We start from the raw sequence: 22,678 nt of genomic DNA on the forward strand, positions 1-22,678 counted from the left end.
GTGTTTGAATGGAGATGACAGTGGAGACTCTGCATCCAATTTATTGTTTCTCAGCTCGTCCTGGTGGAACTTAAATTCTTGCAAATGGAAAACAATTCAGCCCATCCACAAGGAAATACCATGCAGGATTATATTATACATACCAATAACACAAGTAGAATGTTTCCTTGAGTGTCTCATCTACATGTGTGGGGTTTTACAAAGCATGAATAGCAGTAAATAATAATAATAAAAAATAATAATAGTAATAAGAATAATTTTGCTACTTGCAGGAGAGAACAGATAACCTTCAAATCCTTTAGTGTTCAAAAAGGCGGACGTGGTTGAGATGAAAATTTGCAACTAATTGCAAAGCATACATGCAACATTCTGAAATCCTCAATTCCCAAAGCAACAAACTTTTTATTTCTGTTCAAACTCTGTGCTTCTCACGCTTGTTTATAGCTGGATATCATTAACATCTTGAAATATAAATGAGGATGGAGTGTTACTTACTTGTATTTGTAACATTGACGAATTGGTGAAAATAATCCCAAAAAAAAAGTCTGTTCTCAAAGCAGTTCCTTTTTTTTTTTTTTTTAGAAAAGCCGGTGCCACTTAAGGAAAGAAAACGCTAACAATGGGACAGGGTTTCACCACAGGAACAGGTGGTGATAAACATTGCTCTTTTTCTTTACAGAGAAAAACATACATTATATAGAATAACGTTAAGTTGGAAAACCAGCAAATGGCAACTTGACATGGTCATTAACAGGTGACACCAACCACTGGCTTAGGTTGAGGTGAGATTTTGTAAGGTTTCAACACTTCCCTGAAACACTCTGAAACAGTTCCGTCTCATTATGATTCCTTGGCCTGACCTGGGCTTTAGCTAATGAATAGAGCATATTGAGTTCCCTCATTTTTAGTGCCAAATAATTCTTTCAACTCAATTAACCAAAAATGGCACCTTTTAAAGAGAAGAGCATGTTTTATTGAAACATTTAACAAAAGCAGATCTACATGTGTTTGCATACATATGTGTAAATGTTGTCTTTGGATGGTGTGTGCATTCGTGATGGGAGTTTGTGTATAGACTCACTTAGCATCCGACTCTATAGGGGGATAGATCTCTGGATCCCAGCCTGTATCAATGAGGCCTCACTGCAACAAACACTCCTTCAGTTCCAATTAGACCCCAGACACCCCGTGAAACCAGGGCTGGAACGGCAACCGCGGTAATGGGCAGATCGTTACAGGAGCGAGGGAAGTAGCGAGGGCCGAGAGAGGGAGGGAGGTGGACCGGGGATAATGAGAGGTTGCATGAGGACAGACAAGGAGCAAGACAAGGAAGGAGACCAGAAGGAGCACTGAAGCATGGTTGATTACATTTTAGTCATAGTTGTACACAATATGAAAATGCAAAGGAGTCAAAAGCAAGGAAACTTCTACGTGCACAGGATTACTTGAGAGCCGTCTGTCCTTTCAGTGCCATTTATACATTAATGTTCTCTTAAAATAATACATTTAAACATATGCAGGATTCAGAAATGTATTTTCATGCTCTTTACTTTTGAGTTAAGTGACTCAGTAAACCATAGAGAAGTAGAAAGTCTTAAAAATCTTAATATAAATGCAAACATCACACCTCCTAAATTCTCTCATATTTAGTTTATTTCTTGCAGATCTGACAACTGGTCACATGTAATATCTTTCATTCGACACTATATTATTATTATTTATTATTATTATTATTCCCTCACACTTTTAGGATATTAGGTAAGGTTTTAAGCCATGCAAGCTGCATATGAATGGACATATCAGTATCTCCATGTGGACCGGTGTTATTTATATTGATTTACATTCATAGATCCCAAAAAATAAACCAATTTTTACATTAATTTAAACATTAATTTATTTAATTTAAACATTAATTTGCCTCCAGTGTCATTTCAATCAGTTTGGCTGGCACATGTTTTTGTAGACACTCAAAATCTCTAAAATGTGTAGCTAAAATATCTGCAAAAAAAAAAACCATTCCTTTTAGCTTATGTTGTACTTTGTAAGTTCTGTCATAACTAGTCCTACTTGACTCTTCTTCTGTATCTGTCTCAAGTGGGTTTTGCCACTGTCCCATCTTTTAGGGAGACTAACTTCCCAAAGTCACCAAAGTAAATAACTATAGAACCCATTTTTGCACAAATCATATATCTTCCTACACAAGCAGCTTTCATTTCACAATGTGTTTCTAGATAGCTAATGATAAGTGCTGGGAAAATACGTTTTATTGTATTATTTTATTTAGTCTTTGTGCATTTTGATCTAAGTGTATGCAATTCCATACCAATACTGCATCTTGCATTTATTATCTTTGATGTACAGAATATGGGTGCTTCTATGAAACTGGTCCTAAAAACAGGACATGAGGGCTAAAAATTCAAACCAGGTGTAGACTAATGTTATGAAGCAAGTTTGGAAGTACTTTGGGTCTGTTTTAAAAATAAATATTTACTGAGATAAAAGAGAAACTATATTTCAGATAAAAACACATTTTTATATATTCTATATTATTTTTGTATACAAAAATCTGTGTGTAACATTGTAAAAAGGACACAAACATTATGTGTTACTATTTTTTGAATAGCCTTTTATTCTCTCAGGTACATTTTGGGAGTCGAAGTAAATATGCAAGGCAGAGTGTTTCACAAAAATGACCGCTGTTTCAAAATCACTCATGATTTATTTGTGTTTAAATGGGCAGGTTCCATGTGTAGCACGAGTGGACACGATAGGTTACACGCAAAACCTGGAATGAGACCTGGAATGAGATTCATGAAAAACCCAGATGTCTGGATTAGAAAAACCAATGGGATTGACCAATTTAACACAGTGTCTTTATTTATAGTGGTATATTAGACCATTTCAAGCCATGTTTTCCAGATTAAATGCACTGACACCTAGATAGTTTTTCCTGTCCCAATTTTGGTCCTATTTTTGGCCCCAGGGTGATTCTCTGAATTCGGTGCCATTTTGTTACAGGGTGGAATGTTACAGGGTTGATGATTTTAGCTGAAAGTAGCCACAAATCTCCATTAGCTGGGATATGGGACACCACATGGCATGAGGAAAACAAGAATGTAATATATTTTACCAACATTATCATTTGATTTTTCCAAAACAATATTAAATATCATTCATACACGTAACGGGGTTGAACAGGTGAGCTTGACAATGCCAGTCTGACAGTAAAAACAATGAAATATGGGAAAGAAAGCATGTTAACACCTACCTCTCTTTACAGTGTCAGTTGGAGAAGACTTGAGTGATGTCACTTCCTGGCTGCTGAGGAAGTTGGACTGAACCATCATGTTTAAAAAGGGGGGAATTGGTGTTCTGTTACGGGTTGAGCGACACTGACGGACACGATTAAATAGTGATATTTTATTAGTAAATTGTATGTTTTTCTCCAATTTCTTTTATGTAGGTTAAAGTAAAAATCAGGTCGTTTCATCAATATAAAAAACTTTGGCGTACAACTGTTTATTCTTGGTTTTAAATCCAATAAAAATATAACTTTAGTCACTCGGGACATGCATATTTGGCTGACCTCTACACTTTCAGTAATCCATTAAAAAAAAAATAGAACATGATTTTCACAGTATGTTTGTGTGTTATAGTCAAAGACACATGGGCCTTTCCATTTCTGACTTAAAAATGCATTTTGTGGTTTACTGTATGTGAAAATATTTAAGGTAAATCATTGGGACACAAAAGGCACTGAATTCAGAGTCACCCCCCAATATATGATTAAAAATTCATTAATTCTGGGATGGCTCAGAGCAAGAGTATAATTTTTTTGCATTTATCTGAGGTCATCATTAGGTACATCCTAGGGGAAATATGTCTAAATTTCTCTTTTATTATTACATCTAAAAAATCTGGCAAAGTACCAGGTACCAAAATGAACCCAGTTTCATAGAAGTACCCAGATGATTTCTGTTGCAAAGTAGCAAATGTTAACATGCTAACACAAAAAATTAAAAGTGCACGATGCTGAAAATCTCCAGTTAAATATAAACGTCGCAGATATTCTGTTAGTTTAAAGCATCATTGTGTCTCAGAGAGCTGTTACCTTCATACAGGGTGACACAAAAAAACGGGAACTTTTAACAATCCAATAAAACCAAGAGTGATGGAAGAAAAATATTTTATTCATAGTAAGTGAAACCTTAAAACATGCCATTTAAGAAACAATGATGGAATTTTCATTTTTTTTTTAAATTACAGGGTGACCCAAAAAAACGGGAATTTTTGAAGTGCGTATTGGCAGACATGAGCAATTGGCAGCACTACGAGACAGTGAACTTGAGCAAGTAAACACACCCCCATTTTAGTAACCATTGGAGGCTGTGCGAGAATTGTTCGGTAACCGTGTGATCTCAAGATTCGGTAAATTTCCCTGGCCCCCTAGATCGCCAGATTTGTCCGTTTGTGATTTTTTCTTGTGGGGCTATCCCAAGAGTAAAGTGTACACGACTTGACCAAGAACTCTGGGTGAGTTAAAACAGAGAATTCAGGATGAAATTCACAGTATCCCAGCTGAGATGTTGCAGCGGTCAATGAGGAATCTCAACAGCAGATTTCAAGAATGCATTCGTACAGGAGGACGCCATCTACAGGAAGTAATTTTTAAAAAATGAAAATTCCATCATTGTTTCTTAAATGGCATGTTTTCAGGTTTCAACTACTATGAATAAAATATTTTTCTTCCATCACTCTTGGTTTTATTGGATTGTTAAAAACTTCCCATTTTTTTGTGTCACCCTGTATGACACTCAGACTCATATCCTGTTAAATGTAAGACACCAAAATACTCCTGCTAGCTTCTGCTCTGAATCTTAGACGTAATTAGCAAATGCTAGCTCAGTAGCTGGCATAGCTCAAAGTGGGACCATGCTATATTACCTGCTACACATCAGCAATGTAGAAGCACCGGCATTAGCATTTAGCTTAAGGCATCACAATGCCTCAAAGAACTGCCTGCATGAATATTTATCTTGTTACAACATAATGGGACGTGTGTTGTTAATGTAATGCCTTAATTGTAGTAAAAACAATGATTTTTTTTTAAATTACTGTAGAGATGCATTTACATGAGTGTGAATATAAGTGTGTGTGTGTGTGTTTGCTTTCCGTAGCACTTCAAACCAAATTTTGTAATTATGAAAGAGGCAGTTATCATAAAACACATAAATCTCCCAAGTCATATAAACAAAAACACTCACAGAGAAATGAGGGTATTTTGTTCGAAGCCAAGCATGAAGAATGTGGAGATAAGGACAAAGAAAAGGAAAGCAGTGGGAATGAGGAAGAATAGGGATATGACGAAAGGGGGTCAACCGAAGTCCAAAAGGCTTAAGGGGAGAAGAAAGGGAGAATGGAAGAGGGGGTTAGACTGAAGGGAAAGAGAGACAGCAGTGGGGAAAGAAGAACAACGCCTGTGTTTGTGCCGTCTTTTTCACTGTGGCATTTTGGAGGACAGAGCAGATGTGTGTGTGTGTATGTGTGTATATGTGTGTATATGTGTGTGTGTGTGTGTGTGTGTGCATTCGCTTCCCCATCCACTCAATTTGTGGAATTGATCCTCTCCCTAATAGTGAGCAAAACAAAAAGTCAGCCTAATCCAACCACTATTTATAACACAGATGGGAGAGAGGAGGGGGTGAGAGATATAATGTAACAGTAGAAGTGCTACAAAAGCCCTATGACAGAGAGATGAGCGAAAGATAGAGGAAGACAAATAGGGAGCGAGGAAAGAAAAGGGAGGAAGGCTACTCAGTGCAATTGGAATAACAAGATGCTTGAACATACAGGGCTGTGAGTACGAGAGAGGTTACAAATAGACTCTCACAGCAAGTAGCTAGCCAGTGGTAGATTAAGACAGAGAAAGAAAGAGAGAGCGGGGGAGATGAAAAGGAAAGGGGGTATCACAGAGAAAATGGAGATCAGAAAACAAACAAGTACAAAAGATGAGAGAGGCCAGAGTGGAGAAGAAAAATTCCGAGCCGCAGAGAACAAGATAGGAAAAGAAGACACCACTTGTTGGCAAGAGTGAAAAGATAAACAATGCACTGCTCAAAGAAAGAGAAAAAGAAACAGAGAGAGGCAGCAGGAGAAAATTAGAGAGGAGCTCTTGTGTTTTTGGAGATGTTATGGAGTCTAATAAGAGCATGTTGTTGTTAAGGCAGACCTGGGCAGTTACTCAGCCGTTCCCATCGGCCCTACTAGAGTTCTCTCCTTCGCTCTGCTCCTTTTTTTTTTTTAACTCGCCCACACTTAATCTGCCGGAGAAAAGGAGACACAGCGCCGTCTGATTTGGGATAGAAGACACAGGAGGTGTTTAGTACAGAGGTGAAAGCTGAGCACCACTTTCACAACAATAAGCAACAATAAGCATCGCCCTCCAACTCCAACGCCTTTTCATTTTTGTTACTTCTATTGGTTTGGACTTTTTGGTAGGGTTCAAATCACCGCTCCCTGACATTGGACCTTTTATGCACATTTCAAGTCCACATCTTTATTCGCAGACTCTCAAGACACTCAAATATGATTTACAGTAAAGCAAAGTATTATTGTAGATCACAGGTGTCAAACATGAGGCCCAGGGGCCAAAACCGGCCTGTCAAAGGCTTCAATCTGGCCCCTGGGATGAATTTGTGAAATGCAGAAATTACATTAACGACATTAACAATCAAGGATGTTAGAATCATTTTAGGTTATTTCAGTCTAAAGTGGATCAGACCAGTAAAATACTATCATAATAGCTTATAAATAATGAAAACTACAATTTTTTCTCTTTGTTTTAGTGTAAAAAAAAAGTAAAATTATACAAAAATATTTACATTTACAGGCTAGCCTTTTACAAAAAATGTGAATAACCTGAAATTTCTTAAGAGAAGTATGTGGAATTGTAATAATATTCTGCCTCTCACTAAATGTTGTGTGTATTTGTAGATCCACTGTGATCTGTAAGTTGTAATGCATATGTATAAATGATAAGCTAAGGCATAATATTGTTCAAATTACACTTATTTTTCTTAAGAATTTTCAGGTTCATATTTGTTCATGTTATGTTCAAGTACGGTTTGTAGATGTAAATATTTTCATTTCAGAATTTGACTTTTTTTCACTCAAAAACAGAGAAAAAAACTTTGGAGTTGACATTATTTATAAGTTCCTATCTTATTATTTATATTATTTTACTGGTCCGGCCTACTTTATATCATATTAGGCTGTATGTGGCCCCTGAACTAAAATGAGTTTGACACCCCCGTTGTACATAATTCACTCATCATTTATCAAGACCTTACCAGGCACACGGTAGAGGGATTGGTGAGTGAACGGAAAGGAAAGGAAATTCTCACAGGCACATTTCCAAACCATTCTAAGAGGGTCATTAATAACATATCATCATATTTGGCTAAAAAGTCTATCACGTACACATCAGATGGTCGATTCCTTTTATGGTAACAATGATGTCAGATCACCCCTGTATAAAACCCCCTGTCAAATAAAGAATGGGAGAGATTCCCTGAGAGCATCCCGAAGTCGTGGTTTCTTCGTTATTTTAGCAACAACAAAGTTAAGAAGCTGAAACTAGCAAAGCAGGTAAACAAACAACTACCCCTGTCTTGATAAATGAATTACCTACAATAATTGTATGTGGAAGACAGTATGAGAGTACCAGAGTAAAGCAAACTCCTTAAATGATCTCGCATTACCTCAGTTTTGAACCCCACTCTTGTAAATTCCACGCTCTTATAATAAATCAGTTTTTTACGCTGTCTGATGAGACCCAGTATGGTGCATATGTTGGCTCATAGTCTGCCTCTATCAATGGGGGGCTCCATAAAGAAACAATACTGGAAAACATTCACTTTTTCTTGACCAAAAGGAACACTTTGCCAACCATTCATCCTAGTCAGAGCTTGAATCCAGAAAACATAAACAAAGCATGAATAACCTCAGCCAGAAAGGCAAACCTCCACATGTTATTGTTTATCGCCTTGTGTGGCATTTAATCAGCGACAATTGTATTTCATGGCTTTAACCCATAAAGACCCAGTGTTTCTTTTGTGTCAGTTCCCAAATGATTTTTTCTCTTTATTTAACCTTTCTTAAGTCACTATTTATTATAATATTATCCTCTGTATTTTGCTATTTTTCTGTGAAAATCAGATATTTTCCTATATTTAATTCACTGATCATGAAAATTTTTATAAAAAGCTCAGATTAAAGGTGAAGGTTATTATATCAGAAATTGAGAAAAATGAGGAAAAAGAGACTTTTTAAGCAAAAGTATCATTAACTAAACATAAAAGTCTCCATCACTGTCATTGATCCAACTCCATGGGTTTTATTGTTGAATCAGTGTTGTAGAAGGTGTTTCTACGGTAACTCAGCAGCCTCTGAATGTCCAAATGGTTCGTATCGGATGACCATGAAAAGATGAATAACTGTATTTTACACTAATTATTTCCATGTATTGATAGGATTAGTGGATCAACAGGTATTAAACGGTTTAGATCAGTGGATGGTTTTGGTGGCTGGTGGATGTTTGGATCTTTATGGGTTAAAATGTCTAATTTTTTGTCGCTCAATTAAATAATGGCAAAAGGTTTAAACGGTCTGAAGGTTTGAAACACTGGACAGCTAATCTTGAAGATGCTGTTGTTGATGAAGATGTTCTTGCTCAGAATCAGTAGATGCTTTTGGTTGACAGTGGCTGTTTAGGTTTTTATGGGTTAACAGGTGTATATGAGGAGAATATGCAAAAATGCCATCTTAAATGTGTGTGTTTGGTTTGAATGCACTGCCTGGAACAGATGTCAGTTTTTGGATGTATATAACCAGCAGGTTGTTGCCAAAGCAGAAAAAAACATTGTTAACACTCAGACTGTTGAGAGGAGGCCTGCAGGTGTTTGCTTTTGCATGTTTTCACATCTGGTTTTGAAACTTGGACTGCATTAATTATAGACTTACGACATTATATAAGTGGGAGTGATGCAGAGTATAACGTATGTTGTGCAACCTCACGACAACAGCAGTGACGATAATGCAGGTTTAGTCATGTTTCACTTGTGTCTTATAGAAGTTGGTTTGTTGGTTCAGTCTTTGGTGGCATATTGAGCTGTGGTGCAGGTGTTTGCTTGCTGTTACTGGCAGTGAAGTTGGTGTAGGCAGAGTACAAACACTACAGCAGCTAGGATCATCCCAACTCTTCACTGATCCTCACAGCCCCAGTGTTATAAGCTCAGACACACAGTGAGAACATAGACTTGAGGAGCAGCATTTAGTCTTCAACCAAAAGAGTTCTGTGCACATACTGCAGTGTTTTTCAACTATGGGGTCAGAAGCCCACATGGAGTCGCCTGGAATTCAAATGGGTTCGCCTGAAATTTCTAGTAACTGATAAAAAGAAAAAAAAATCTTAATCGTAAAAAATTTATGGTGAGTTGAGACAGACAATCACAATCCATAAAATACATGACAAACTCTGAAGCTGAAACTGAAGCACTGTGGTACTGTTTATCTTTCAAATGTTCATTGTGGTCAGTTTCAGATGCTGCAGCTCTTTCATAATTCATAGTTTGCATTATTGTTTGTTCAGTATTAATTGTCAGCCTTGTAAATCCAAGCTGGACTGACTGCACATATCTTGACCAAGGAAAATAAAATTCTCACTTTGTGCAGTAATCTACACCTGGCTTTTCTGCCTCCGTCCATAATAATATACATTATATAGACTAAATGTCGTCTAAAATTAACATTTATTTGCAACATAGTATAGCAAACTATTAGATGATCAAAAACAAATTAATTTTAGAAAAAAATGTCTCTGTTTTTAATGCCTGGGGTCGGCAGAAATTTGTGATGTTAAAATGGGGTCACGATTTTGTTCCTAGTGAAAATGTAGTCACTCTGTCGCAGGAGATTAATGTGAACAACTGTTGTCATGTGGATTTGTTTCTGGTATTATTTGTGCTGTCGTTGTTTATGATATTTTGTTTATGTTTTCCTTTCTTATATTTCTCATTTAATAGGTCTTATTCATTTTATTTCATTGTAATTTCATTTTTTTCTCCCTAGTTTACTCAGTTCTTTTTCTAGTTATTATTACCATTATAACTATCACCATGGTTGTTATTGTTAGTGAGGGTCTTCGCCATCTTCGTCTTCCTTTTTCTCCCCCCTTCACTTTCTCCTTCTCTCCTCCCCCTTTCTTCTCCTCCCCCCTGTTCCTTCATGTCAGGTCCGGCGTCGAAATGTGGTTCAACGTAACTCAAAATAAAGACGGTAGAATATCAAGGGGAGCCTCATATACTTTATGAAGTTTCCCTTGGCAAAGCAAATTTGTTCAGCACAAAAAGGCAGCCAGATCACCATTCTGCTATTATGATGCAAGACAAGTTAAAAAAAAAAAGGGTCATGAGCCAAAAAAGGTTGGGAACCACTGACTGTATATGAATGCTAACAGTTTTAGCAGTGGACACAATGAGTAACACTTCAGGCTAATATCTGCTAATCAGATGCCAAAATAGACTCTTTAATTGTGCTACTATCAACCGACTGGAGCCAAAACTGTTCAAAAATGTAATAATGTTTCACAAAGCAATATAATTGTTAATGATCTTCATGTAGTTATACACGCTTTAATTGTCACTCGATGAGCACTCGGATACTCAGGAGGAAATCATAAGACAATCCCTTGTATCATCTCTGTTTAAGAAAAATACTCCGAGTAAGTAGGAGTGGTGCGATGCCTACTGTGAATAATTACTGTTTGAAGCAAGTTTTTCATTTCGGCTTGTTGATTTTTATCGGTGTTGATGTGAAGTGGAACCTGGCTGCATGAAATGTGCAGCAGGAAAAGCACATTTATCAACTGGCAAGTCTGTGGTGAACCTTATCAATGGAATGTGCATGTGATTTGTCATTAATTTGTTTTATTTATCAAGAAGCAAAGATGGCATCTTCAAAGTAAAGCCAGTGCAGAAGTATGTTCAAGTGTAACCACTGGCTGCTACTCCAAAAGGCTTATCTCCCATAGGATTACACTGAATCTCACTAAAAAGTAATACATGATTTTTTTTACAAGTCATTCCAGTGTCATTTGTTTGATTTGGACTCCCTAGCTGTGTTCTGGTGTTTTATCATTAGGGCTGTCAGGAGACTTTGTCATCTGCTATGTCTGGCTTTGATTGAGGGTGACAGATGGGTGACAGTTCACTCACATGTAAAGTTCGGCTCAGGTGCTGCTGTTTATGGAATAAAAAGCATTTAGCAGTTATTATGGTTAATTACCAATACTGTCAAATGATTCTGTTATGCAAATGGTGTAGTCTTTTTTTTTTTTTATAGCAGTACGCTAGCATTCAACATCAGCTCATCCATCATCCCTCAAACTCCTGCAGTCCAAATATGGCAACTTCGAACTCCATAGAGTTAACATGCCAATGGTCAAAATGCAAATTTCTGCCTTCAAAAGTGTCTTAATGCTGAGGGGTGACGTCCATTACGATTATTATTGACAATCTTTGACCTTGCTGCAGAAATAGAACTCATGCAGCTACAAATGCCTCAGAGCACTGAGAGTAAAATAGTCTCCCTTTGAAAACATATTTTCCATGTCCAGCAGTCCAGCTGCTGCATACACACATTAATATCAGTGCATACACACACACACACACACACACACACACACAGCATCACAGATGTAATCAGTATGGCCTTTGCTTTGATCCATTGTGCTTTAATGATTAAGCCTTTGCCTCTCTCGGTGGCCTATAGGCCAGCTCTGCTGCTGTGCATCTCATCACATCCCATTCATCACCCAGTGTCTGTCTCCACCTCCAGCCCTCTATCACATCAGCCTTTCACTGAACTCCTATTGACCCACATACTCACACACAGATACACTGTCATATCATTGGAGACAGTTTCACAGTGGGGTGACAGTATGGATTGCTAGTGAATAGAGTTCACTGGATGTTTCTCATGAGTTGAAACCTTCAAAGTGACATTTTCAGACAACCATGAGTAATATTTTGCAGATATTGTAAATGTAAAATAGGTTGCATTCTTAGGTCTGTTTTTAGTTTGGCACACTTCTGAGGAAATTGGATGTTCAGTTCTGGGGCATCAAAGATGTAGAATTCTTCTTTCAAGTACAAATGAACCTTTTGAAATCTATCTTCTGAATATGAAGAAGATAATATTTTCATGGTTTAATAAATGTTTCTTTAATGAGGACAGTAGTCAGAGTAAAGCCTTCTTCCATATCATATTAAACCACAAGAACTGGTGATGGGCTGAATTTCTGCATATTCTTGAACCGTCTTGCACATACAAGATAAGCTTTCTGTAAAAAGTCCAATAAAAAGTACAAAAACAGACCAATGTGTCTCCTCTGTTACACTGTGACAGTGTTTTCACTACTCTGTAACCTTTCCTGTTAATTTGACCACTAGTACAAAGACACTTCTGTGTATTTGCACACAGATGACAGTTCATCATTTGCTGTGAGCAATTTGCCTATTATTACAGCTGGAACCTCAGCGTAAAAGGTCAATATTTATCTCCACCCACACGTGCTTGTGCACACACACCCATGCCAGCCCATCCATACTAATGAAAATGAAAATGAAAATGGTGGAAAAATGCACACAAGTCGTGCCTGTATGAGAAAAATGAAAATGCTAATTTGGTAGAGGTATAAAATTCAATATGCTGCGTTATTCCCGCTTGAGTTGTCGTTTCACCCCGGTGTGATTCGATATCTTTTTAATTATGGCCCTCTGTAAGGAGAGGGCCTGAGCTCCCATCTCTCCACGCTCAGTTTAACGTAAGGGAAGATGATATCTCAGCAGGCTCCTGTGCTCTGTTCTGTTAAGGAATAATATATGTCTTCAAATGCTGTGTCCTCCTCACCAAGCCATCACGTGTCCCTCTGCTGCTGTAGCTCCCAGGAAAGCCTAATGAGACGGAATGTGGTGGAGGTTAATCCTCGGTTAAGCCTCAGCTGTTATTTAATAAATAAACAAGAAACACAAGTGTGGACTTTATAATCGGAGTCACTTTATCTCATTTATCTTTCCTGTTACACCCTGAAGTTCAGCTGTATCAGTCTTTCCTCTCCTTCTCTGCAGGACCCGTCAGTATTTACTAACAGCAAACATCCATTCACAGGAGAGCAGACCGTGTTCCATCCCCGTCATGAATCAGTCAGTTGATAATACATCCGAGGTGATCACCCGTCTCTCATCAGGAGACCAGAATGTGGCGTCTCTGAGGGCAACGGTGGGCGGTGTGTTAAACTGGAACACTCGACACAAGTTTAGGCCTAATCGTCTCATTGTCTCCGTTCTGCTTGAAAGGATCAGCAGCCATGCTAAGCTCCTCAGGGTACCAACCCTCATCTGCTCTCTGCCATATTGCTTTGTCTTCACTGTCGTTTGTTTGTTTTTGCCAATTTCTTTCCATCACGTCGTTATTTTATTCAGTTCAGTTTTGCTATTGCGGCTTTTGATTAATCATTTTTCAAGTGTGATCTGTTGTTATTTGGGTGCCACCATGATTGGACTTACTTTTCATAAAGTTGGGGAGTCAGCAACAAATGTAGACGCTGAAGAAGTTGGCTGTCTGCCTGTGCAAAAAGCAACATTTAAGATTTTTACGGAAGATCTATCATTCTATTGATTTCTTTCTTTTTTTTTTTTTTTTTTTAAGTGAAAGCAAAATTGTTCAGTTCCAGTCACTTCTTGAAGTAAAAATCACAATGATATGAGTTTTAGAGATGTCACTATGGTACCGGCTCAACTGGACTCAACTCGACTGGTACCAGGTACTATTCCTGGAGACCATTTTCATTACAGGATACTACCGACTTTAGAGTACCTGGACGCCATAGCAACACTGCACATAACTTCCGTGTCATCTGCTCAGAAAGTTGCTGATAAACTCGCTCGTTGCATGTTGCCCTGTCAAGCTGAATCTTTTCATCAGCCACCAAAGACAGAAATGTCTGAACCTCCTCGACCAACCACGATGTCGTTTTTTATGGGCTGTCATCATGGAATAACCTACTGGTGTATTTACTGTAAACTTCCGAATTTGTTTTTTTTTTTTTTTTAATGACGTGACAACTCTCTGACCAATCAGTGGTCTGCAGTGTTTAAAACGTCACATTTTAGTATCTCTTCACCTATTTTGGAACCTCAGCCAAGCAAGTACTAAAAAAATAGTACCGGGAACCAGATTCCAGGTTCTTTTACGTAATGGAAACAGAAAAAGGCCGAGTCGAGCTGAGCCTGTACCATGTAGTGGAAACGCAGCATCAACAAAGTCACATTACAGTTATTAACACTGGACTACATGTACTCATTTCCAAATCTGTAGGTCATTAAATCTAACAAATCCCTCACTGAAAATTCTTGCCCACTCCAGTTTAGAATGGAGGATTCTGGGGAAAAACTTATACCAATAGTATATGGAGTTCCTGTTTTTAAGGAAGGGTCTAGACTGTGTATTTTTAAGGTCTCAGTTATTATGAGATGAACTGAATAGAATGGCTAACCCAGAGGCACAACATTAGATTAATAATTTAAATGTTGATGCTTTTAAGTATTTTCGGGTGCATTTGTGCATTTTTTCCCCCAAGTACAGTACATAGATGTCAGGAGACCAGGCAGACACAGAAAGACTTGTAAATAAACTTCCTATCCAGCCTCGAAATGGGGACATTTCCGTTTATAGTCAGAGCATTTAAAGCTATAATAATGTGTGGCATTTCCCCATTAAAACATCTCACAACCATTAGATCTGTGTAAAAATGTTTTGTTTATGTGTTTTTATTGATTTTAATTCAATTCCATCACATCCCTTTATTAGTGTTTACATTACTTGCGTTCATTCCATTAGAATGAAATAACATATGCCATGAAACATAATGTGAAAAAAGCTCAAATACATTTACTTCCTGTTGAATACATAAGTAGATAACATATGCAGTGACTTCCCGCCACTAACTTGCAAAAGAGCTTCAGTTTACATTGTTTCAAAAAACTTTCCTTAAGTCTTCTCTCTCAGTGATGTTGACCTCCAGGTAGGTGGGACTGGAATGTCTCCAGAATTAGACATGAAGACAAAAATGTAATAATACAAATCAATACCGCCGCACATTGAGTCTCTCCCTTCCCCTAGAAATGTCTTCATATCTGGGTGAAAGTTGACCATCTGCAGGATATGATGTCCGGGATTTGCTGAGGCTTTGTCTATACTGTATACACAGGATGGGTTCCCATATCCCAAACTCCCTCTGTGCTACATAGTATGTAGAACATCATGATGCTTTGCAGGATCTGTTGTGCCCGTTTCAACAGTTTCACTTTAAGACCAGTAGCAATACAATTTAACACTTATTTCATGTCCATCCTTCTACATGAAGACCCTGGATTACATTTAACCTCCTGAGACCCAGGAAAGTACAAGTTTCGGCTTTTTCCTATATTGGAAATATCATGATGCAACAGTTTTTTCAGATGCATTTTTTTAACGGAATGTCCTTTGTGTTTTGTTTTGGTTTTTTTGGAGGAAGCTGTGAAACTCTTGTCCACAAACATGGACAGAAAACGCATTGCTGGGTCTTAGGAGGTTAATCTAAATTAATATAGCTATTCTCATTTTATTTTCATCATTGAATTTTGCTCATAATGTTAGCAGTTTTATAACTTGCATTTATGCTCTTTTTGTTTTGTAGTTTTATTCCAGACAAGACAGTTCAATACTCTTTTGGCCAAAAGTAAAACTGCCATTAATGCACCTTTAGTGGAGAATCATTCACTTGACAATCCAATCCATTTGAAGTTGTAAGTTTTACAAGTTTACAAACTTGTAAAAATCATATTCAAGGTTTAAAATTCTGATTTTTGATCAAATGTAGCTCCATCCAACCAACAGTCTTTATTACATGGTAGATGGACTTGCATTTTTCTAGCACTTTTCTACACTAATAGTCTTCAAAGGGCTATACAGGGTGTCACACCCATTTACACATCAGTGAAACTCTCACTGGGACTAGTTTAAAAGGAAAGACATGAACACCACACCAAACCACAATCCTTGAACCTCCAACCTCATGGTGTGTGGATGACCCACTCTACTTCCTGAGTGGCATTGCTAAACTTTTGTTGTGGTTGCAACATGACAAAGCCAGAGGCAGAGAGAGCCTGAGAGCCTGAGACAGGAAGAGAGAGTTTGTAGTCCCTGAGGGCCACAGTCCTATCTGTCACTGTGCCACAGCGATTCGCCCTGTAACTGATCCATGGACTCCGGGTCTACAGGTCAGCTGTGACAGCCTGCTTGGTGTGTGCTCATGTGCACTTTGTGACTCGTGTGGGTGTCGGTGGGTACATCAGTGCATCTGCATTCTGTCTCCCATGATGCCAGTGGCTGTCAGTCTTCATCCCCTGATGCAGGATGCCCACATGCGCGTGTATATTTAACGCGCATGAATGTGGTCATTTGCCACTAATGAAATGAGATGCAGGTAGAGACGCAGCGAAGGGCATCACTGGGTTAGAGATGCACAAGTGCAATATGTTGCCACGGCAACAGTCAATGAGGCTCTGTCCATGTGAGAGTGTCTCACGTAGGGAGAGAGGGAGACAGAGACAGAGAGAAAGGAGGCGGAAACAAGCCCAAGTGAAACAGTTGCCATAGCGACTCTCTATTGCAGCTGCCTGTAAATTTCTCTTTCCCTAGTGCAAGTGTGTCTGCCTGACTGATGCACCAGATTTAATGTCATGGCTGCCCATGTTTATATATACATACATATAAATACGTATCTCACGTGGGTATATATATATATATATATACCCATATATGTGACTGGACATGTGTGTTAGGCTGTTTAGATCGTTTGCTCCATCTGCACCATGTTTCAGCAGGTATTTCACATGTATATAAACAGGTCTTCAAATGGAGCCAAACACCCTTCATCTCTTTTCCTCACCAACAGATGCTGTAGTAGTTATTTATGTGGTTGTTCTGCACTGCTGCTCTCTCATGTCCCCAGGCCTTCACACACACACACACACACACACACACACACACACACACACACACACACACACACACACACACACACACACACACAGAAGCCAAGAGGGGCTGTCACTGTGCCACAGTGGTAAGTCCTGTGTGCCATATGCTACTATAGGCTCCTGGCACACAGGAGTATCGTTGATCTCAGTCTGCTGGGAGACTGGTTCAAAGGCCAATGAGGGCCCATCAGGGACCCGCCTACATGCACAGGCAGCAGCAGGCATCTATTAAAATGTTTCTTGACTGATAATAACTGCAGTAATTCTGAAACGATCTGCATATTTTTTTATATATGTCCTTGAAATTTAGTCGCACACTTCAGTTGTACAAGTAGACAAGGCCTCAGGAAGAGTTTAATATTTCACAGTGAGCAGAGAAGGCTTGTCATCCCACTGCACATGTGAAATCAGTCAGCTGCAGGTTTACAATTTGAAGAAAAACACAATGTGAAGCCTCAGTGTTTAACACGTGAGAGAAAGTGCAGAACAAATCCCAAACTTCAACTTCGTGGCCAGTTTTCTGATTCCAGAATTTATATTATTATGCAGCTCTTATATGTTGTCTTTCCACAAGCAATTTGTGCCGACATAAAATGATTCTTCCACTGAAACGGTGTTTTCTGGAAATTCACCACAGGGGAATTGACCCAGAAATAGTTGGATATAACGATCCCCGCAGCATGGAGTGAGCTGCAATTTGCATTTATGGGAGTTCCAAGTTCCAAGGTGCAAAATAAAACGAGAAAATTATGGAAATTCATAGCAGAATTGATATATTAGGAGCCAGTGGCCTTTTATTATCTCTTGTTTGCACAGGAAATGGTTTTCTTCAGAGGGAAATACAGCTTTACTCCTGGCAAACGTGGCTTTAATATGTCTCTTTGTGTCATGGAGTTATGTTTTTGCTTCCTGTAAATAGTACTTAGTGCCCTTTTGTTTTCACTGTATCTGCGGCAGTGTCCCAAAGTGCCTTTTTATGTGGTGTTAAAACATCTCTGCTTTGCGGTAGAAAGCTCTTCTGGGTGAGCTTTGACACCAACACGTCAAGCTCGTGCAGCAACAGCCTTTTGAGTACATTGGCGCCTACAATGGGCTCTATGCACAGCCCCACTACTTCCTGAACTTAAGGCAGCTCCTTTATTTCCTGTTTTTTATTATTGGACACCCTGATTAATCCAGGTGTGTCTGCTGCTTCTTGTTGGGACTACTGTGGTCAGACACACCTGGATTAATCAGTGTGTCCAATAACAAAAAACACGGAATAAAGGAGCTGCCTTAACTTCAGGAAGTAGTGGGGCTGTGCATAGAGCCCATTGTACAAAAAAAATTTTAACTAGTTTTTCTGTTTCTTTTTTTGTTGTGTTACTTTATTTTACTAAATAACCTGATGGAATTAATGAACATATACTTCACTGTGGTTGAGATTGCATTGCGTTGGTCAATCTGAGCCTCAGTGCGATATAAACATTGGCAGAGGCAGTGATATACAGGTTGGTTGTAATATCCAGCACTACCCAGGGATTTTCTCTAGGCATTATTGCTTTAATCACCAGGAAGCATTTGAGTAGATTCTCGTAGTGGTGCCTCTCTTTATAGCCTGTTGCTGGAATCATTGCCTGAAATCTAAATTACCTAAAGCTCTTATTTTTAAGAGCTGACATCCAGCTGCAGGGAACAGTGCTCGGATTCACTTCTGCGTTTTCACCCAGCCAGGCAATTTGCCGTTTGTTCAGTATATTGAAGTCTAACACAATGTGTGATCAAAGAGAATATGAGGGGTGTAAATACAGTTATTGACTTTTTTTCTCTTTTGCTCTCTATTTGTTGCTCTATCTCTTTCTGTGTAGATATTCGTGACCGCAGGAAGAAGCCAGTGATGCTGTTCATTCACGGAGGCTCCTACATGGAAGGCACCGGGAACATGTTTGACGCCAGCGTCCTTGCCGCCTATGGCAATGTCATTGTGGTGACCATGAACTATCGCCTTGGCGTGCTTGGTGAGTGACCTGATCACCTTTTGCATGGTAACCGCTGTGTTCAAACACACACTCTAGGTTCCATAAGATGTGCTTGTCACTGCAAAGATAAGAGGCAAGAGTAATGCTTTAAAAAAAAAAGTAAAAAAAAAAAAAGTGCCACAATCTAATTATCTTTTCTGTGCCGCTAACACAAAAGTCATTTATGAGTTGGGTACTCTCAGCAGACTCTTATTCTAGTTTCTTATTTGATTGGATGTGTGATGGATGGCATCAATAAAATTCATCAATCTAATGACAGCCAGTCCAGGTACTGATCATTAGAGCTTACGTTTCTCATGGATTTCCTTTGCTCATTACTCTAATCAAAACACAGCTTCCATTTTCTACTTTTACATAGACACATTTTATTTTATAAGAATATTGGGACAGAATACAAGTATTTATGGACTGTTTATATGTAGTATGAGCAAAGCGTTGTTTTTTTCTATTCCACAAGCTCATGATGTGAATACTAACCCATAGCTGTTTTACTACTGACAGAAACTGCAAGATCATTAAAAGGTGATTATATGAAAGTCACAGCTTGCAACAGTATTAGCCTCTACTAATTAAAACCTGCTAGTTTTATTTGCCAATTAGAGACTTGCACATGATCTATATGTGTTCTTTCTTAATTTAGCAGTCGTATCAGGACAACAGGCAAATATTTACAAGCTTATATATGTGACTTTTTCAGTTATGGGACTACCTTTGTGTTATTTATTAGCCTACTGAGCCTCGAATTCTTTCTCCAGTTATATTTTACTAGTAACTCTCATATAAAGTCCTTTATGATAAGGAATTCAGAGATGGGGACAAGAATGCAAATCAGATACCGACGTGGCATTTTTACCGACACAGACATACACCTCACAATTCTTCATTTTAACAGCACGCTCTTGCCTGGCACTTCCAACCTCTAGATGTCTATTTTGCAGCTATATAACTCATTGCAGAAAGAGCACGGCTTGTAAAAAGAAAAATGCTTTACAGAGTGTTTTGGTTGGCAAAAGCATGGTTATGATGCACTTTTGAGCCGTTACTACCAGACGTAGCACAGTGGAGGTGAGGGATTTGGAAAGTAGTTAAGGTAGTTTTACAGACCAGGTGGAGTACACTGAAGGCGTCTGCTCGGGTCTCTGTGTGAGTCAGGTTTGGGACAAAAAACAAAAAAAAACAAAGCTGGTATCATCTGTCACCTCGGCTCTCCAGTATGCAGTCGTCATCCTTTTCTTGAAAATACACTTGACTTCTCTTCTTTGTTACTCGACGTGCTCTGTCTCGCTCCATTGAGACCAAGTAATTTAGCTTGGAGAGGAGGAACATGCCTCTGAGGAGGCAGGTGCTAACTAAAGGAAACTAAGTGCATTAGATATTTCATTAGCCAGGGAGAGAGAGAGAGCTGCTGGAAGCTGTTTCAAAATAGGCTGCCTCGCTTTGATTTGTTTTGTTTCTCTTTTAAAGGACATTACGGTGTTGTTTTTCTGAGCTCTTACGCAGCCTTTGCAATGGTGACAGATTTTCATTTGCATGTAATTACCTAAAGTGTTTGCTTTTCAATGCATCTTTATTGAGTTCATCAGCATTTTTCCTACAAGTGGATAATAAAATGCAATCTAAAATGTAACTATTATCAGAGTTCAATCAAGAGGGTTCCTTCTGTGCTTTTACATTTTAGTGCCCGTACTGATCAGTGGTATGGAGTTAAATCTGGTTTGGAACATTTATAGGCTTTTGTGTAGATGACCATAATTCCATTAGCTAATAGCAACAATTAACTGCAGTGTTCCTTTAATGAGGCCCAGATCTGCATACCACAAACTATTATTAACAGACTGATTAATAGTCTAATTTATTTAAGACATTTACTAATTGCAGGATTGACATCAAGCCTTACATCTGCTGAATGTAATGTTTTTTTGTAGTGCTATCTTGTTATCCCATATTAAGCCTACTATGAGTTTCAGATGGATAAACATAATCTTGTTCACAATAGATCCAAATAAATGGATTACTAACAGAAGTTTTGCATCCTCTGCTAATACAAGTTGTTTGTATCTGCAGTGAGAAAAAGACGGTGATATATTCCAAGCTTATTGTCATTTTGTGAGGTATTACTTTCTCCGATTACTCCGATTATTTCTACATTCTAGACTGCAGCGGCTCTTTTACTTGTGTGCTTTAAGAGAATAGCAACATGCCTCAGAATAGTGTTTGTCTTTCTGGCGGCATCGCTTGCATTTACTTCTTTCAGTACTTTATCTGTGACACTCTGATCACATTCTTTGAGCCAAGGAGAGAGAAAATTGAGACAGAGACTTTGTCATTTGTATGCAAAGAGAAAGCTCCAGCTATCTTCCAAATATGAGAGCCATCCAGAGCAATTTGGCCATGATTGGGAGAAATGTGAATAATCTTTCGCCCTGTGCATCCTATATGATGGATGGCGTTTTTCTTTGACAGAGAGACACACAGAGAAGCCAGTATGAGGGGTTAAAGGTACACGTTTGTGTGTTTCGAGCTGGTGTGCATTAAGCATGTGTAGCTGCATGCATTCATGCATATCAATGTCTGCACTGTGGGTGCCCTGTGAAGGTTTCTGACTGTGTTTGTGGTCTTGCCTCAACAAGCTGACATGCTGATTTGGAAGGGCAATGAAGGAATTATTGATACAGAAACTAAATGTAGTCATGTGAAATGTAAACTCAGTAAGCGTGTGTGTGTTTGTGAGTGTGTGTCATTCTGAGAACCAGTGTATTTGGAGATTAATTCATGTTTTTAGGGTTGGGTATCCAGTTGTAATGGTTAAGGCTCAGGGAGAAGGGATGTAGGTTTTCACTGTCATCACAAAACTGTTTTGTGCACACACATATTTCCTGTTTTACTTACTGTCATATTACATTATCCTGTATATATGTGATGAATTCACCTAATGCAAAAACTGAATTTTGCAGCGTTGATTTCCAAAACTGAGACGACTGCAGAGCTTTACATGTCATATGTTTCCAATTATGGAAGGTGTTAAAGACTGATCATATAAATGATTGCAGCTGGGGTTTCATTAATTTAAACACACTGCTGCTAATTAAAGCTTACTGTAAAGCTTGCTTTTTCGATGTTACTGTATGTTGTGTTTACTTTGCAAACTGAATGCAAATGAGAGCGAAATGAAATCCCAAACTTGAACACATTTCGTAAGTGTAAACCACACAGTTTTACATCAACAAGGTGGGTGTATGCACAGAAATATGGTGTAAACTGTGAGTGAATACAATAATGTAAACTGATTGAAGTGTGCTTCTACAGAGATCTTAAATCAGCTAAAACAGATGCAAAGTAAGTGTTGTGATGCATCTCATGAGTGAATCTGTGTCACCCATAGAAATGTGCTACATCATAACCTATACACTACATGTACAGTCGCGGAAAAAAATATTAGACCGCACTTGTTTTCTTCAGTTTCGTGTTCATTTTAATGAAATAAAGTGCAGAAAAGACAGGCAAAAACATGTAAGAGTG

At 38.5% G+C, this 22,678-nt stretch overlaps 1 protein-coding gene across 2 annotated transcripts in view; it reads left to right on the forward strand.

Annotated features, from left to right (window-relative positions):
• Positions 1-22,678, forward strand: part of nlgn2a (neuroligin 2a) — a 374,697-nt gene that overhangs the window by 265,052 nt on the left and 86,967 nt on the right. For both annotated transcript variants that reach the window (XM_030162864.1, XM_030162865.1), the window contains one exon: positions 18,989-19,138. In XM_030162864.1, the coding sequence (XP_030018724.1) occupies positions 18,989-19,138 (150 nt within the window). The remainder of the gene's footprint in view (positions 1-18,988; positions 19,139-22,678) is intronic.

This window comes from Sphaeramia orbicularis, chromosome 18 (assembly GCF_902148855.1).
Source record: "Sphaeramia orbicularis chromosome 18, fSphaOr1.1, whole genome shotgun sequence".
NCBI lineage: Eukaryota > Metazoa > Chordata > Actinopteri > Kurtiformes > Apogonidae > Sphaeramia > Sphaeramia orbicularis.